This window comes from Papilio machaon, chromosome 9, assembly GCF_912999745.1.
Source record: "Papilio machaon chromosome 9, ilPapMach1.1, whole genome shotgun sequence".
NCBI lineage: Eukaryota > Metazoa > Arthropoda > Insecta > Lepidoptera > Papilionidae > Papilio > Papilio machaon.
This window is the reverse complement of record NC_059994.1, coordinates 7,240,154-7,258,917: the sequence shown is the minus strand read 5'-3', so window position 1 is coordinate 7,258,917 and position 18,764 is coordinate 7,240,154. Positions and strand designations below refer to the sequence as shown.

General features: G+C 31.0%; 2 protein-coding genes across 3 annotated transcripts in view; both read right to left on the bottom strand.

Moving 5' to 3' along the window:
- Positions 1-8,643: 8,643 nt before the first annotated feature.
- Positions 8,644-10,168, bottom strand: LOC123721262. Its single transcript, XM_045679486.1, has 3 exons — positions 10,156-10,168; positions 9,505-9,834; positions 8,644-8,952 (listed from the first exon to the last, which is right to left on the bottom strand). Exons 1-3 carry the CDS (start codon positions 10,166-10,168, stop codon positions 8,669-8,671), a joined length of 627 nt encoding a protein of 208 aa, XP_045535442.1. The 3' UTR covers positions 8,644-8,668.
- Positions 10,169-10,431: 263 nt separating this feature from the next.
- Positions 10,432-18,764, bottom strand: part of LOC106712905 (protein tramtrack, beta isoform) — a 247,179-nt gene continuing 238,846 nt past the window's right edge. Inside the window, exon 5 of one of the 2 annotated variants that reach the window (XM_045679310.1) lies at positions 10,432-10,715. In XM_045679310.1, the coding sequence (XP_045535266.1) occupies positions 10,447-10,715 (269 nt within the window). In that variant the 3' untranslated portion in view covers positions 10,432-10,446. Of the gene's footprint in view, positions 10,716-11,420; positions 11,667-18,764 lie in introns of those variants that run through there. The other variant, XM_045679320.1, reaches the window with a different exon arrangement.

The following is an 18,764-nucleotide window of genomic DNA, read 5'->3' as shown; positions in this document are numbered from 1 at the left end:
GTTTAGGCTAACCAACATCTGCACCCGGCGACCCCAAGCCTGATGAAACTGTAAATAACTCTTCAAGGCAAACAATGGCTAGTCAGTCACAAAAAAAACACAAGTTTTTATGTGAATAAATTTTATCTGTGCAAAGGTGTATGCATGTGTGCATTAGTTCTACAATTATTTAAGTGAAAAAAATCTTGTAATATGTAGCTATATATTTGGTATTATTACTCTAAAAGCAAACATTCATAAAGAATGTAAAACACTAAATAGATTATCTCTTAGCAACAATGATAAATATAATCAATATTATAAAATTTAGTTACTCATTGTCTGAACTGACAATGTTTACATATGGAATTGTATACACAATTGCAACATTTAGTAATTTTCTGATGCACTCCATGTCACATAAATTTTAAATATAAGTAAATTACATAACAAGCATTTAGAGAGAAAAAATAAAACTATATTACATGGCTAACAATAATCTACATTTAAATTTAAAAAAAGAATACATAACTTATAAAAAAAAAACTTAAATAAATCGTATATAAAAGCAGTTTATTAGTCAACATAATTTCAAATATAAAACAATAGCATATAATACATAGTACTACAATAAGAATCATTAAATTTCCAATACTTTTATAACACTTAATGGACAGTGAAACAAAGTTTCGAATACTTATAATTTAATAGTTACATTTTTTGGTTTATGATGATGCTCCACGATCAGGTAGCGGAGGTAAGCTGTATGATTTGCCATCCGGTGTCATCCAGCAAGTTGGTGGATCATGGTTGTGACGTCCAATACTCTCGGTAACTTTCCCTGAATTATCTATCCGTAGTTTCGCAGGGCAGCAACGACTAAAGAAGTACCAACAATACCACAGTTGACTTCCATATGCTCGTTTATACATAAAACGGAATGTATGATTTTGGTATATAAACAGCTTAGAATTTCCTCGTGTGTTGATAAACATACCTGCAATTAATAAATAAAATGTAATTTTGATGTCATAAATGATCAATCACACTTATAAACACATATTTAATAATATATAAAACAAATGGACAAATATTAAAACAACACTTGAAACAACTTTTTATTGAAATAACAGAAATTATGATAAATATCTTTGGATGTTTAAATTTTAACATTTTATCGTATACAAATACATAAATTCTTTACACATATTTAAAATAAATAAGCGGACATTTAATGAGTTGATTCGTGAAATTTTTTTTTTGTTTTCTTTTCTTTTTACAAGATTTAAACTATAAATATAAAGTTCAGGTTATTAACAAATTAAGATTTAAAACTTTGTTTTTTAAACATTGGTTACAGTTGCGTATGCGCAATTGTAGATACATTTTGGAATCACAACACTCATAGTTCTGAATATAAACTACATTTAATAATTATCTTTAATAAAATAAAACCGTCTATTCTTTACAAAACCGTAAATCGTGATTACAGCGCGGTAAATACATTTGACAATTACACCAGAGTTTGACATTAATAAAACTTGTTGATCCGATCCGATTAGGGATGGGCGTTGATTCAACAAACCAGTTGAATCAACCGTTGATCATCCTTCAAACTTTCAACCGTTGTCCATTATTTCATTAAACTAGTTGAATTCTCCGCCAGTCTTCGGGTATTTGTTTATTGAATGTATGATTAACTAGTTCACAAAATCAACTGGTTTTTCGAACAACTTTTAAAAAAAGTAAATGAACCGTTTTGGTTTCGTTGAATCCCTAGTACGATTTCAATGTAATATCTGTGAGTTGAGAATTTATATGTGGCACAATTTGACGTAGTAAAAAATTGGACTTTGTACGAGGGTACAAAGTATTTTTTATACATTTTACAGAACAATTTATTCACAGTTAATAAGGTAGTTATTAAACAAAAAAGCTACTAAATAACTCAAAATAGCATTTGTGCGTACGAGTGGATTTACAGTAACTGTAATTTTAACTGTTTTACTAAATACAAAAAATATAATATTTTTACTTTCCCCATAGTTTGGAAAATGGTTAAATAATCGACACTTTGCTTGTCCATCCATAAGTAAAAGAACAAATTCGATAAAGTTATTTACTGTTCAAAAATTCTCTAGTAGAATTCTCGGTAGTTTTCGAGCTTTTGAAGACTAATTTTAGTATGATTTAAATTTATTGTATGGCAACTTTATACACGTCACAGAAATGGCAAAATGTAGCGTGCGTCGCTTGTTTTGTTGATGTATTTTTATAGTGAAAGACTGTTTATTAATAAAAGAATGTTTAAGCGATTTCTCGAACATCTTAAAATTCGTTGAATCAACATATGACTGACAACTGATGGGTTAATGATAAGTTTTTGTGTTTTTCAAGATATTTATTAGTGCCAGTGCGTTTTAGAAAGTTGTTTGTGAAAACTGTGTATTCCATGTTTTGTATTAAAAAAAAAAAACTAAAATTAATATGAATATAGTAAACAAGTTCTCAACATTTTAACGAAATCAATACAATGTAAACAATTTTACCAATTAGTTGTGTTAATTTGAATTTTAACACAAAAAATTATAGAAAATAATAAATGACCTAATGTAACACCCGTGTTTTATTTGTTTATCATATAGTCTTAAATAATACAAAACTAATGGAAATGGTATACTAAAATTGAAGTATTTTTTCAGAAGCTAATTTCATTCCAACAAGAAAAGGCAGTATGCTTTTAGTACATAATGGATATGCATTTCGCTTGAAGAATAAGTTGGCATATGGCAAAAAGCAATGGTACTGTACATCGAGAATGAAAACTGGCTGCCATGTTGACGTAACCACAGTTATTCACCGTCATCAGAACATTGTCAATAGAGTACGAAACACTCATAATCATCCACCTCCAGGTTTCTATAGAAGAACTGATGGCTCTTTCAAAATTGTTTAACATGTTTCATGCACTTTGAATTTTTAAGACATCACATATAATTTACTGTGAGGTCTGAGAACAAAATCTCCATTTAAAACAATTTTATCTCTATTTTGTCAAAGAATATGACACTGAATGTGTTAAGTATATTTTAATTTTATAATTTTAAGACTGAAATGTATTTCTACCTCATTTGTACCTCTGACTTTTACATTTTTAGATTTATTCTTATTATATAAGCATAGGCAAAATATAGACTGATTCTACCTATGGACTGATTTTTTGTAGTGCTTTAATCTATTCCTTGTTATATGATTTAGTATATAAGTTATTTATTTATAATCTTACTGAATAAGTTAGTATTTTAAGTTATTTTTTATCTTCAACAAATTTTAATTAACATTAAAATAGGTAACAATTTGTAGAGATTATAGATACTAATTTACACTTTGGTTTTATAAAACTTCTCTCAATACCTCATTATTACTCAGTTGCCAAGTAAAAGCATAATCTCTTGTCATAATTTAATACATTTTTTAAATGGTATTGTATCTGTTTTCAATACTTAATTATAACAGTTTGTACTGTTGTCTGCGACTCCGTCTGTCGCGGAATTAAAAAAATAATAGTAGCTTATGTGTTCTTACTTCATTCTTGTATGAAAAATATCCTTCAAACAAACATCCTTCCAAACATTTGCATTTTTAATATTAGTAACATTGCAAGCAAAACACTTGGTTGGATCATAATTTGAAATGTACTAAGATGCAAAATGTTAATTAATATACTATTTTCAAATTAAAAAATTAATGCAACTAGTTAATAAGTCACTTATTAGTATAAAGACTGAAGATACCTTTACATATACCTCTGATTTTAAATGTATTTTTGTTAAATAAATTTAACTAAACTTAACAATAAGTGTTTTTACAATTAAAATTTGATTCAAATTAATTCTTTACAAATGAACCCAACATCCTGATTTATTCCTTTTTCTTGATAACAATTATATATGTATACTGAGAAATAAATATTAAAACTTAGTTTCTGTATTAAAATATTTATTCTGAATCATATAACTCAGTATTTTTGAAATATTCTATACAGAGTACCATCACCACCTATGTGATAAGTCGGTGATGGATGATTGTGAACTCCATTCGTATCTTTGACCTGATAAGGTGCTGTTGCATTTGTGTTTATATACGCCTTACAACTCTTAGACCTGAATGAGGAGCACACCCATCGTTGACCGTTTTTTTTGGAAGCGAAACTTGATGTATACGTATACTTATTATAAATCAACAATGGTCTTCCTCTCCTCGATGTGAATACTGTGGAAAAAAGCCTGAATCAATACAGAAAATATTCGATAAATCCACAGGTGGGCACAGTTAATCGAAAAGTTAACTTCGTTAATCGTTAATTAAAAAATTAACTTCGTTAATCGTTAAAGCGTTAAATTCTCGAAAATTTAACGCAAGTTAAAGTTAATCGTTAACAGTTAACTATACCAAAATTATACATACTAATTTCACATTTATTGTGGCGACACTTGTTTAAAATAGTAATTTGACCATACATTCTATAACAAATTAATATTGAAGACAAGTATGAATGCATTATAGTATATTTCATTACGAGTGCGGAAAGCCTGTCATTGCAGAGTTCCGACAAATGTCTACCCGAGCCGAGACGCAGCCGAAGGTGAGGGTTGACAGTTGGAACAAGTTGTAATGACAGTTCCGCACGTGTACTAAACAACTATTTTAATACAGTTGCGAAAAACTAAAGCAATTTAATAGAATAATAAAAACACAAAAAACTAGACTAACTAAAATGTTTGAAAAATGGCGCCAACTGTAAAAGAATACAAACAGAGATTTTTTTGGTTTTCTTCACCCATTCTGGGTAGGCAAAGGGAACTATGCCCAAACGGCCAAGTCTTCAGTAGATTATTTTTATTGAAATGAAAATGAAATTTAATGAGATGAAATATAAAATGAAAACTAACCTAATTCATTGAATCAAATCATTAAATCTGATATTGTAACAAATTAGGAACTTCTTTTTAGAAATATTTGCATGAATCATAAAAACTTCAATGATTTTTTTTGTAAAAACTTCGTGGTTGGTTTTTTTCTTTTTAATAGACATTATTTTGACAGTTGGGAAATAGAACGCACGAGTTTGGAAAAGCTAAAGAAAAAGCACGAGTAAAAAATTGTTTTAATACAGTTGCTCAAAAAAGGGATTGAAGGGTATTGCAGGGACGAACAGCGTTCGGAATGTGGGCTATTACATACTCTTGTTTTATATACTCGTAATGAAATATACTATTTCGAACCTTCTTTTGATTTTGTCCTGTTGGTCACGTCTTTCCCGGACGCTCTGATGCATCACACTTACACGCGAACTTCACATATATCAATTATCAAATCGTTCGTTCACCATTCGAGTCGCCGACAGTCGCCCAACATAGATGAACTTATGAGCGTGGCGTGGCACGTAATTTAAACAAAATGACAGCATGTTTCCAAGTTTCTAATTTAACGATTAACGGACTTTTTTTAACGGAAGTTGAATTTAACGGAAGTTAACAAAAGCGTTAACACTTTTTGAAGTTAACTTAAAAGTTAATCCGTTAAGCAAAATGTTAACTTCGTTAATTAACGATTAACGGATTAACGAGTTAACGCCCAGCTCTGGATAAATCTAATTTGAACAAGTTAAACTGCCAGCGGGTTAAAGCGTTGCTGACCGAATCGTCACGTTACCGTATCGCCAGTCTGAAGCCCGACGGTTACTTCCATTTGAATATTAAAATCTGCAATATAGTTTAAAAAGAAAAAAGTTCACTTTTTGAAGACATTTTTTTACATTATCCTAGCTAATTTATATTTCACAATATCAGCGATTTTACTTTTTTTTAAAGACGTACAGTATAAAGCGTCAACCTATAAAGTTATCATTATGGCAACACAGTGCTTATCCAACCCTGTGACAATTATTAATGAAATTAATGCATTTTTGACTTAATGTCAAATATATGTATTTTTTGCTTTGAATATTAACAAATACAAATTATTAACATAAACTTGAAGATCAATATCTTGTTTTGTTCAAAATTTATAGTTATAATAAAATATGTACAGGGTCTTATGCACCTTGTGCCACACTAGATAAGTGACCTGTTGTGCATATTTTAGGGATGGAAATAAAAATGTCGATAGTATAAATTTAGTTTCAATATAAGATAAAACGCCAGAGAATATAAAGAACTAAGTTTAATAGTGCTTTTCGTTAAAACAGTCCAAACAGAAATTTCTTTTACATTCCACACATACAGTAATAATTTTTTTGACTTTTCTATCAGCTTGTCGATTTGTTAAAAAATTTCGGAGTTTTTTATAGCAACCGACACAATTTCTCTTCTTTAGACCTTTTACTAAAGTGTGTTTATTTAGTTTTGGTACGGCTTCTGAAAAAAAAACATTACGGAAGATTTTGCTTGTGTGATGTTAATCTATATAAATAAAAGAAAGTCGTGTTAGTAACACTATTTATAACTCAAGATCGGTAGAACTGATTTAGCTGAAAATTGATGGGGAGGTAGCTTAGAACTAGGAGACGGACATAGGAACTTTTTTATCTTGTGTGCATTTTTTTTATTCCGCGCGGACGGAGTCGCGGGTAAAAGCTAGTTGATAATAAATAATACTTTTCTTGGGATAAATCAAAGAGCATATATTTTATTTACCTACAGGAAAAGTAAATAATTTAAATAGTAATGATATGTGATAAATTAATGTATAATTAATTTTATATTGTCTACTGAATGTCGTAGTTGAAATCTACTTTTTACAGCATTGGTTCGTCGTTTGATGCATACTTATCTTTCGATGTGATCCAACACAACTAATAAGTAATTTTGCATTAACATCTAATGTACATTTTCACAACCAGAAATTATGACAAAATCTTCTGATCTAATAAAATAAACAAACGTGAAATAACACTCAAAAACAAATTCTTCAAGCTAAGGTTGCGAATTAAAAAAAATCTAATTAGTTTCGTTAAATACAGACAAATCGTCCGTCACTTGTTACTACATATTTCCGTTGTTTGTGAGGATGTTGCTCGTCCTTTTTTATGACTTGTAGTTCATCGTTCAGCACAACATACGCTTTACAGCCTAATTTCTGATGCGTAGAACAAACCCATTTCAAGTAGTTATTTTTCATATACTGATAATTTTTACAGTATGTATAATTTTTGTATAATATCATCTCTTTGCCCCTTTTCGATAATAACTTGATAACTGTAACAAAATTTTAAATAACCGCTTTGAACTTAGGCTTAGGCAGGAATAAGCGTCAATGCACTCTATACTTATGGTGCAGGGTAGATGTTGTCAACGGGCGCAACGAAATGCCGGTGACCTTCAATGAACCTGCGCTCGGATTATGACGCTTTGCTATAAAAAGACATTCGGTTTGCATACATTTTGTATGGCATCCAAAGCTCTTATATGTGTCGACTAACATAAATATAAGTAATATAGCGAAATAGTATTGTGACGATGTTTCCAATTAGACTTCAGAAGAGATTTTGGATCTGTGATCAAAGCGAGCAGGGTCGAAAAATTCCTTCCTCGATTGGGCGATGTTTTATGAACCTAACATAAGCTGTTTGTTGACAAAGATCAAATATTTCCATCTTCATATGGAAACATGTTTTCAGGATATATTTATTAAATTAAACCAATCATAAAAGTAGGTTTTTAATGACGTTTATAATATGTAATCATAATAACAAAGGTATAAATGTCTATATTTTTAAATAATTAAAAATCTAAGCCTCATCAATGTAAAACGAATAAATTAATGTTGAATCCCAAAACCAAACACAACAAAACATTACTTATAACATGTATATAACAGTTTTAAATAAAAAAAAAAAACTATCTGAACTTATTTATATTAAACAAACAATATGTAACAGCTATGATAAATTAAGGACTCATATATTCTTAAGATACCAAGACATCGAGATACCCAAGTTAGATCGTGATGACGCATTATAAACGCCTTCTAACTAAGATAATAGTGTAGTGGAAAGTGTTTAGGCTCGTGCTGATGCTGACCGCTGATGGCTAGGATGACGTTATCAACGGTGGTGACCAGGTAAGCTCTGCAGGTCTTTACTCGAGAACAGTACCAGCGCCAACCGAGCTTTGTTGGATGAGGGTGCTTTGAGTATGTGTGATTGTTGTACAACAACAATATACGCCCTCTCTTCGATATTACCTCACGAGCTGTTGACAATGTTATTTTTTTTTACAAATACAAGAAAAAACAGAATCGTTTGTAATTTAAAAAAAAAAAACTTTTGTTTCCTTCCGCTAAATATTAACTTACAAGTGGAAGAAAACACGTCATTTGGTGAAAAAAAGATATTATTTATTAAGATGAATCAAATTTACTGTAATGTTTATTAAAATTATTTATTTTGTTTTTAAAATATATATATATATATATATATATATATATATATATAGATGTTATAGTACATAATATAACAAAGCAACAAATATATTTATTAAGAGCTCTTTACAGTGTTAGAGTCCGTAGCTGCTGTTGCAGCTTTTTACATGCATTAAAAAAAATAGCATTAAACCTAGAGTAATATAGTAAATAATTTCTTACAAACGTAAAATATAAGTTTCACCATAATAATAATTTCCGCGTTCTAAAATTGGTTATTCGCAAATTTGAGTTGAGCTGTCCTTTTTCTCTGTAAAGCCAATAACACGTGATCTCTATTTAGATAGTACTTAGGCGGGTCATGGCAGTGATCCTCATTGGTCAATGTAATCGTATTGCTGCGGTCAGTGAAGATGTGTGCACGACAGTTCTTAAATGTCGAACAAACCCAGCGACTCTTCCTACTCTTATTGTATTGCTTACGATATGTATACTTGCGGAATAACAGGATATCTTTGCCTTTCCGCGACGATATTACTATGGCTGAATCTGAAACAAATGATAAGCATAGTTTTTTTATAGGATTTGAAGTTTGGATACCAAAAACCATAAATTAGTGACTATTATGAGCTATCCTCAAAACCAAAAATAACCTAACAGTCACTTCTGTGGGAACACTTAATTAAGCAATACTGTTAGAATCATCATCAGCTCACTATACGTCCCCACCGAGGGGCTCGGAGCCTACCCCAATTTAGGGGTGACTAGGCCATAGTCAACCACGCTGGCCAAGTGCGGGTTGGTTGACTTCACACATATCATTGAATTTCATCTCAGATATGTGCAGGTTGCATCACGATGTTTTCCTTCACCGTAAGAACGTCGGATAAATGTACATATGTAAATCGAAAATCGAAAAACACATTGGTACATGGTGGGATTCGAACCCAGGACCTGCAGATTGCAAGTCAAGTGCTTAACCCCTGAGCCACCGACGCTCTGCTGTTAGAATAGAAGGAAAAAATTCAGCAACATAACCTTAATCCGTATCAACTGTACTGTACTAAAATATGTTCATACTTTGATTGTAAAAGAACTCACCATCATCGTCCAGATCGATTTGATCCCAGTCAATAGATTCGGCATGATCATGATTTAAATTCGATAGAATTATATCGTTTTCTTCATCCAGATACAAGAAGGCGTTACATTTATCAGCAACTGCGCATGTCCATTGTGAACCGAGGTCACTGCTCTCTCCTCTATGATATTGGTAACCTTTGTGATGTAAAATTGTTTTGCCATTTTTTGATTCAAGGACCAAGGCCATAGAATCGTTTTCAACCGCATATTTTACATCATCCTCGTGACCTTCTAATACTTCAATATATTCATTTTTTAAAATTAATTTATCATCAAAATTTTCAGTACCTTGAACAATGAAAAATAATTTCATATACCGATTCTAGAACAAATTGAGTATGTTTTGTATAACTTTAAAAAAACGATATTTTTTTTATTTTGGTCATACTTTATTAATAAAAACATAAAAAAAATCTTATAATTATCAACATATTATAAATATATAATTATCAATAATCTTAAAAGTTTTTAAAATATTTCTTTCCCCCAATTAAATCGAATATAAAACTACAAGACACAAATTATAACAATCCACAAATAACAAGCTAATAAACCTATATAACTGTACTTTTATTACTATCCTTAGAAATGACAAAAAGAAAAACTTACTGAATAAAGACATTAAGATTAAATGAGGTCACAATTAAAAGAATAAACATTAAAAAAATCCTATTTTTAGACGGTCATTTGACTAGGTGTATAAGCACCATTAATAAAAAAATACATAAGTACAAAAATAAATATTCATATTTAACATAAGGTAAAGATTATTGAATAATCTTACCAAAGAGGTAATGGTTCTATATTATTTTTGGTAGTTTGGTAACAATGTTGACTAAGCGCTTTATTAACTAGCTACAGTTTTTCATTTTGTTTTGTAGAGAAATTTCACTGAATAGTTCAGATTAAGTGATTGAGTCCTTTCATATACACTCCAGTTTCAGATCTAATATAATTAGGCGGGGGATGGTTGTGACTACGGAACACTGCTTCTACCCTAAGTTTGTCATCGGTACGTAAGTAAACTTTACAAGGCTGTCGAGCACCACGAAAGGTGCATCTCCAATTAGCTCTCCCGGTAGGACCTCGCACCACAGCAATCGGATTACTGAAAGTGTACCCTTTATACCTTAGTAAGGTATTTCCGTTGCTCACTTCTATTATTTCACCTGTAATCATTTAGTAGTAGTTCAATTTTTGTAAATTAAGAGCCTGTTTCCACTAAGGGATTAGCCGCGCGACTCTGACTCCGCTTTGATGACGTCTAAAGTCCCGGCAGTGTCGACAAATGGACATTTTAGCTAATACTGCGCATATACGTTCCGAACAAACTATAATATACTAATACTGTGGATCTGTCATGGTAAAAATTAGAGAATAAAATATGTTTTCAAGTCTAAAGGGTCCCACACATTAACAGTCCGCCCGGCCGATATTAGTCTGTCAGTTAATTGCAATAGACCACACACTCACAGGTTTTGAACTGACGACTTATAACAACCATCAGTATGTGGCCGCTTGCCCTATACAGCCTTTATTGGGCAAGCGGCCACACATTCGTGGTTGGTATATGTCGTTAGTTCAAAACCTGTGAGAAAACTGTGTGTGTGGTGTGTTGCGATTAACTGACAGACTAATATCGGCCGGGCGGACTGTTAATGTGTGGGACACTTTAAACATTTAGAAGGTAGTTAAATAAGTGTCATACAGTTAATCAGACTAATTGATTTTCTATAATTAATATATTTTTCCTAAATATATAACATGTTAAGACTTCATGAAAAAAATACCAAGTTTAACAGCATTCGTAAACACTAACAAAATAATTGTGCAAAAAGTAAAAAAAAAACTTTTTTTTTTTAATCGTATATATTTTTTTTACATTCTAATATAAAAACCATTTTCTATCCTGATGTATCTTTGTGGTGCGTGAGTATGGTCGTTATGATGGGTTACGACCTGTAGCCGATCGTTGACCTCTATCCAGACGTTGCAGCCGTACGAACCTCTACGTGTACATCTCCACCTAACCAAACCGTCTGGTCTCAACACCGGACCGGTGAACGGGTAACCGCGATACTGTAGCATTTTCTTTCCATTCGTGAGCATCATGTATTTGGCTAAAAAAATACAATGTATTGTTATTTTTTGTGTATAAAAATACAAACAATGGTATTTATGAAGTTTTTTGTAAACCTAAATTGCGAAATTTGAAAATAATTTTGTTAACTAAATAATTTCCAAATTAATAAAAAAATATATAATCGTTGAAACGTATATGGATGACGGAGAATATTTAGGAAATGACTTACCTACATGGAATAATATTTTGAATAATTAAGTGAAAAGGCATTCAAAAACATAGATTACATTTATTAAAACATCAATAGAGTATAAAAAGATTATTTACAATAACCAAAAAAGATAATAGGTTTATAATTCCACTTGGGGGTTAACCGCGCGGCTATAATATGAAAGTGCAATTTAATAAATACTAGCTTTTACCCGCGACTCCGTCCGCGCGGAATAAAAAAAAAAGAAAAGAAAACGGGGTAAAAATTATCCTATGTCCTATTCCTGGTTCTCAGCTACCTGCCCACCAATTTTCAGTCAAATCGATTCAGCCGTTCTTGAGTTATAAATGGTGTAACTAACACAACTTTCTTTTATATATATAGATTAGTCTATACTACTCAAGGCCGTGAGTCTCCGGGGGGCTTAAGAAGTGAGTCATATAGTTATTCGTCACAACGCGACTAGCCCCTAAGTGGATATAGACATTAAAACAAAAAAAACATACAATAGAAATACCGAATAATTTACCCTGGACAATTTCGTTTAATTTTTTTGTTAGAACGTCAATATGAGAACGAAATCATAATTTTGTCTTTACGCAACGTACACTCTTGTCAAAGTCTAAATTTTCTTTGGTCCAATTTCTAATAATATAATTTTGAGAATAAAGTATACTTCTAGAAGTATTATGTACATTAATATAAGTAGGACTACAATTCATTTATATACAAAAACAATGCATTTTTTTTTTAGAATATAACAAAATTTTTACACATTTTTTGATAATGTAATAATTTTTACACATCAATTTTCGCCCTTATAAATAAACATCATAACATATTAATTGTATAACTGTTTACCTATATAATAAAAAAAAAACCTAGCATTATCCTTATAGATATCGATTTTTTTTTATTCTAATCAAGGTTCATAGTGTCCATTACCAGATAGAAAAATGAAAAATTACATCTTACAGTAACATGTTAGTCGCTTAATAAAAATGTTTCATACTATACCTACGCTAAGGAGTCTCTTAGTAACCAATACACGATTCGATTTAAAGTGTGTCAAACTTGTATGCCTAAGGTGTAACGTGTTACTCCATTATTTCAACATAAAGTCCGTCATCAGTTTTCTCATAAATTGGAGGTGAATGACCATGTTCATTAGCGATGCAGACTAGTTCGTAATCATCGTTGACGTGTAAACATACATTGCAGTTCCACCTGAGCCGTCCTGAGCAGTACCATCGTTCACCACCAGTCATAGGCGAAGGGTTAGTGAAGGAATACCCGTTCAACATGAGCAATGTAGCGCCATCTATCGCGGTTACCACTGTCACTGTAATTAAACCATTATAGCTAGTGATGGTCTAATAACGAATTTTTTACTTTCTACAGTACTATATGCATATAAAGGAAAATATCTTATATCTAGTTATTAATTAAAAATATTATCGATAACCCTCACTGACTATGTCGACTCTAGTATATGCCCCTATCCATTTTTATTCAGTAGATATAAAATGTTTAAATAATTGATAGAGTGAAATGAAATATTTCAGTTTAAAGTTATAAGTTAAATACTTACTTTTACAAAAAATTATCCATTAAACGAAGCAATACATAAGATGAAGGACTTTTTCCTTCTTTGATGAAGTAAATTAAAAAAAACAACAAAGTCAAAGTATGTCTACTTTATTTCGAATATTTATACTAAAACAGGACTACACTTGACCCAAATATTTTTTCTAAATAAAAAAAGAATCACGCTGTAATTTCTTCAAAATGATAAATGAAGTTACAACCTAAAGTTTATTTTATATTTTAAAGTAGGTAACTGTACATATTTTCAATGTAAAATGAAACTGTATTGTACTTATTAATTTTTAGCCGACTTCAAAAAGAAGGAGGTTATCAATTCGTCTGTATTTTTTTTTTTTTTTTTTTTTTTTATGTGTGTTACCGCGATACTCCGCCCCTGGTGGTCCGATTTTGATGAAAAATATTTTAATCGAAAGGAAGTGCTTGCAGGTGGGTCCCATTTTTTTGTTTTTTTTTTTAAATAACTAGAAGACTAGTAGATTTTGAATATAGCTTCAAAATTTGTTGCGAAGATTAGGGACATTTTTGCTTTCAGCGCTTACGTAGGCTAAACTATAGGACCTACATAAAAATGATGTATGGCGAATTGTAGCTCTTTAAATGTGCTAAATAAGAGTCCGCGATAGCATATATCTATCTTTTATAGTTTTCTCACAATAACCATTTTTTTCTTCAGAAACATCAATTAAATTCATGCCCTATTTCCGACGCTATTATTCGAGTTCAGTATTAACCCTTATGTAAATAAACATGTTCATTATCAAGAGAATTTAATGTAGATTATATTTTCAATTAAAACTATATCATTCTGTCTAATAGTTTAGGAGATATCGTAAGAATAAAATTACGCGGAAACGAAAAATGCTACATGAAAAGCACAATTTTGCTTTCTGGACTTACGTAGGTCAAACTATATGACTTACATAAAAATGATGTCTGGAGTAATTATAGATCCTTAAATTTGCTAAATAATAGTCTTCGGTGGCATATATCTATCATCTATGGATGTCTCACAAAAACCATGTTATTGTGAACAAACTTCGATTAAAATGCACACGAAAAACAGCGTCGTAAGCTTACGGCGCTATTATATTATATTCGATATGAATCCTTATCCAAATAAATATGTTTGATGGCTAGAGTATTAAATGCAGATTACATTAGCCTTTAAACTATGTAATTCTAATCAATAGTTTGGGAGATATTAAATAATTAAAAACTACGCGCATTCGAAAAATGCTAGTGCGGCGCGCGGCTGGACAAAATTAAAGGCACGCTACGATGTATTAGTTCGTTAATTTTCAATTTGTATACCGATTTTGATAATTATTTCATTGTTTAAAGGATAAGTGGTTATCTGCTGCATTCTAAATTAGTTTTTGAATTGAAGTACACACATATCAAATAGGAAAGTCCTTTTCTTTATTTGTCTTATTTATGTCTTTATATGTATTAAGGAAATTTGTAATTGAACTTCAAATTCACTAAAAATTGTGAAATAAAACAAAAATTTTAAGAAAAAAAAATAGCCGACTTCAAAAAAAACAATCTCAAACAAAATGCACTGAAAAGTAACCTAAAAAAACCAATTTCAAACAAAATACACTCAAAAGTAACATAAAAAAACAATTTCAAACAAAATGCACTCAAAAGTAACCTAAAAAAAACCAATTTCAAACAAAATGCATTCAAAAGTAACATAAAAAAACAATTTCAAACAAAATTCACTAAAAAGAAACAAAATAATGTCATGAAAACTCTCTAAACTCTAGTAGTTGCTCTCGTTGCGCTCTCTAATAGTAGGGGCTCAGTTTTCCGCAACTCCACGACAAGCGCGTATTTTGCGTGTCTCTAAACTCTAAAGAAAGTTCTCTTCTTTCTTGTAACATGTCTATATTGTATAATTATTGTTATTTTGGAGTCGGTTTCGGCCTAAGTAGGGACATAAACGTAAGTATGTCTAATACATCTCAAATATAAAATGTCATCTATTTACTTCGGCCGACACCGACTGCGAAATAACAATAATTATACAATATAGACATGTTACAAGAAAGAAGAGAACTTTCTTTAGAGTTTAGAGACACGCAAAATACGCGCTTGTCGTGGAGTTGCGGAAAACTGAGCCCCTACTATTAGAGAGCGCAACGAGAGCAACTACTAGAGTTTAGAGAGTTTTCATGACATTATTTTGTTTCTTTTTAGTGAATTTTGTTTGAAATTGTTTTTTTATGTTACTTTTGAATGCATTTTGTTTGAAATTGGTTTTTTTTAGGTTACTTTTGAGTGCATTTTGTTTGAAATTGTTTTTTTATGTTACTTTTGAGTGTATTTTGTTTGAAATTGGTTTTTTTAGGTTACTTTTCAGTGCATTTTGTATATATACCAATAGTTTAATCTATTTTGAAAAATATTACTGATATATGATACTTGAAATGAAAAATTACAGCATCATTACATCGTTATCAAACGAAATTATAATTTAAAATCAATTGTATTTTATATCTTATTAAAATTAAATTAAAACTATTCTTATACATTGTTATTACATGTATTATTCAATTCATTAATGAAAAATATTCTTTCTAATGTGCCTAAAATTAAAAAAAAAATCTCAAATTTCCAATCATCTCATATTTCGTTAAAATAATTTTTTTTTAATTATTTGTGACAATAAATTATTGGGATAGAAACCCAATAATAGTATAAGTAAACAAACGTAAAAAATGTAAAATATGTAATCTAATATCTAGACAAGGCAATCATAAAATATTAAAACAATTAGCCCTAAAAATTACGTAAACAAAAAAAAATCTAAATATTAAATAACGTTCATTTTAGTGACAGATTATGATGAATAAAATGTCTAATAAAAAATTGCTTCTCTCACTCTAAATACAAGATAAAAAAATACTCCCAAATTACTCCTATACGACCTACTAACAAAATACTACATTAAGTTAGTTAAATATTATTTCCATACATTCTCATTCAATATTTATGAGAACTGGACATGAAAATCTCTTACTTTATCTCTAAAAAGAAAAAGAGTTGTCTTTGTATTTTTGGAATATTATGGGTGACATTAGAGCGAAGAGTTTCTATCTCTATTAAGATAATTAAAAAAAAGGATAATGTTTTTATAAATTTTTCCATTACAAAACATTTATAGAAAAAAAAAATCAGAGATTTTTTTAGGAAATCCTTACGATTATTCTAAACTGAAAATGCTCAGTTACCGTAATTATTTAAATCTAACAATGTATCGTACAACACTAGTAATTAATATTTTTATTGTGTAGTGAAATAGACATGCTTCGGTTTAGTATCAGCGTCCGGCTTTTCGTGCATATGTTCTCCTTTTCGGACTACAATATTTAAATTGTCATCTGTTGTCAATGATGCCTTACAATCGTCTGATTTACTCGCAACACACTTCCAAACGGTGCCTTTCTTTGATTTAGTACACCTCATGAATAAATGGTTTCTATACAAAAGGGTGTATTTACCTTTTTTATTTCCTTTTATTAACACTGGACCTAAAATAATTTACGATTAAGTGGCTATTTCCACTTAGCGGACAGTCGCGTAACATTGAACGCTCACGGATGTCGTTTTGTATAAAAGTCGTGTTCGATACCGACTCCATACCAAAGACAGCCCCGCTTGAGTCAGAATCACGCGGCTAACCGCTAAGTGTAAATTGGATCTAAAACATGTCATAAACTAAGGCAATAAATGACACGATATCCTTTTTTTTTAAATTTCTAAACAATTAATGTGTATCATGTAATTAGGTATTACAAAAGACGCTTGACGTGTAAAAGCGCGTTTTGGCAAGGAGCGTTTTAAGGACAATCGGATCACGTAAAGTTTACAATATTAAAACTATATTCTATTAATTCATAAAGAACATAGGTAAGGAGGATTTAAAGGTTAATTTTGTGACTTTATATTGTAACTCATTTACACTTGAAAGGCGGGAAAAGCGCCCAACCTAAAAACCATCTTTTTAGGTTGGGCGCTTTCAAGTGTAAAGTGTGTCAAGGATCATTTGACACTTCATTATTACCAAGGGTGTGTTCCGTTATGCATTGCGACCACTGTAGAGTGTGACGTCAATTCAGTATACTGTGAAGCCGTTCCTTTATAGCCAGTTATACTGGTTACGATTTAAAACGGAACGCAATCTCGTATACTGTCAGCCGCATTTTTTGACGCGACATTCAAATGAGTGTATTCAAGTTTTCTAGTACATTAAAAAAAAACTGTTTTGGAGTACTGTCAAATTAATAATATTTAAATTAATATTAATTATAAATTCAATTTATAATGTAATAAAAATAAGTACTTTTTCATAAAAAAGAATATGTTTTTCATTATCAACACAGTCTAATAAGGTAAATTTTTGCAATTATTCCATTGTTTTATTTATTAATCCAAACTAATTACAGAACTTTAACATTTTCTGATTAAACTGTAACTTTGTTTATAAGATGTCAGGCACTCGGGTGGTTTTGACTGATCACGTGATCAAAGTACTGCGAGTACCTTACCTCGAAAACGCCAGTGCTGACAGTAGAATATGGCGGCGATTTATGACGTCATATATTAGGTCCTTACATATGAAATTGGCGTTTTTCGTACTGGCCACTTTAATCACGAATTTCTCCTCTTTGGTAAGGAATTCCAAATTCAAATTTGTACAGCTATAGACTCATGTATTTGTGGTTCGATGACCGTCATTCATTTGTTTTTTTTCTTCTGTTTTTTTCTGTTTGCGTCACTCATTTTACAAAATGGAAAACTTAAAATATAGCATTATTTACGAGTACGAGTTCCGCCGTGGCACTAGTGCTGCGGAAACGACTCGAAGGGTGAATGATATGTATGGCGGTCGTGTTGCAAAAGAAAACACAGTTCGTTTTTGGTTCCAACGTTTTCGTTCTGGAAATTTCGATCTGCAGAACAAGCCCCGTGGACGGCCTGAGACTCAAGTTGATAATGAAGAGTTGAAGGCTATTGTGGAAGCGGATCCATCGCAAACCACGTCCGAGTTAGCTGCAGGCTGCGATGTTAGTGATAAAAGTGTTTTAATTCACTTGAAGCAAATTGGGAAGATTAAAAAGCTTGAAAGGTGGGTACCTCAGGAATTGACTGAAGCAAACCGGCAAACGCGCGTCGACTGTTGCGTTACATTACTAAACCGGCACAATAATGAAGGTATTTTAAACCGAATCATTACCTGTGATGAAAAATGGGTTCTTTACGATAATCGGAAGCGCTCAGCGCAATGGTTGGATCCTGGCCAGCCAGCCA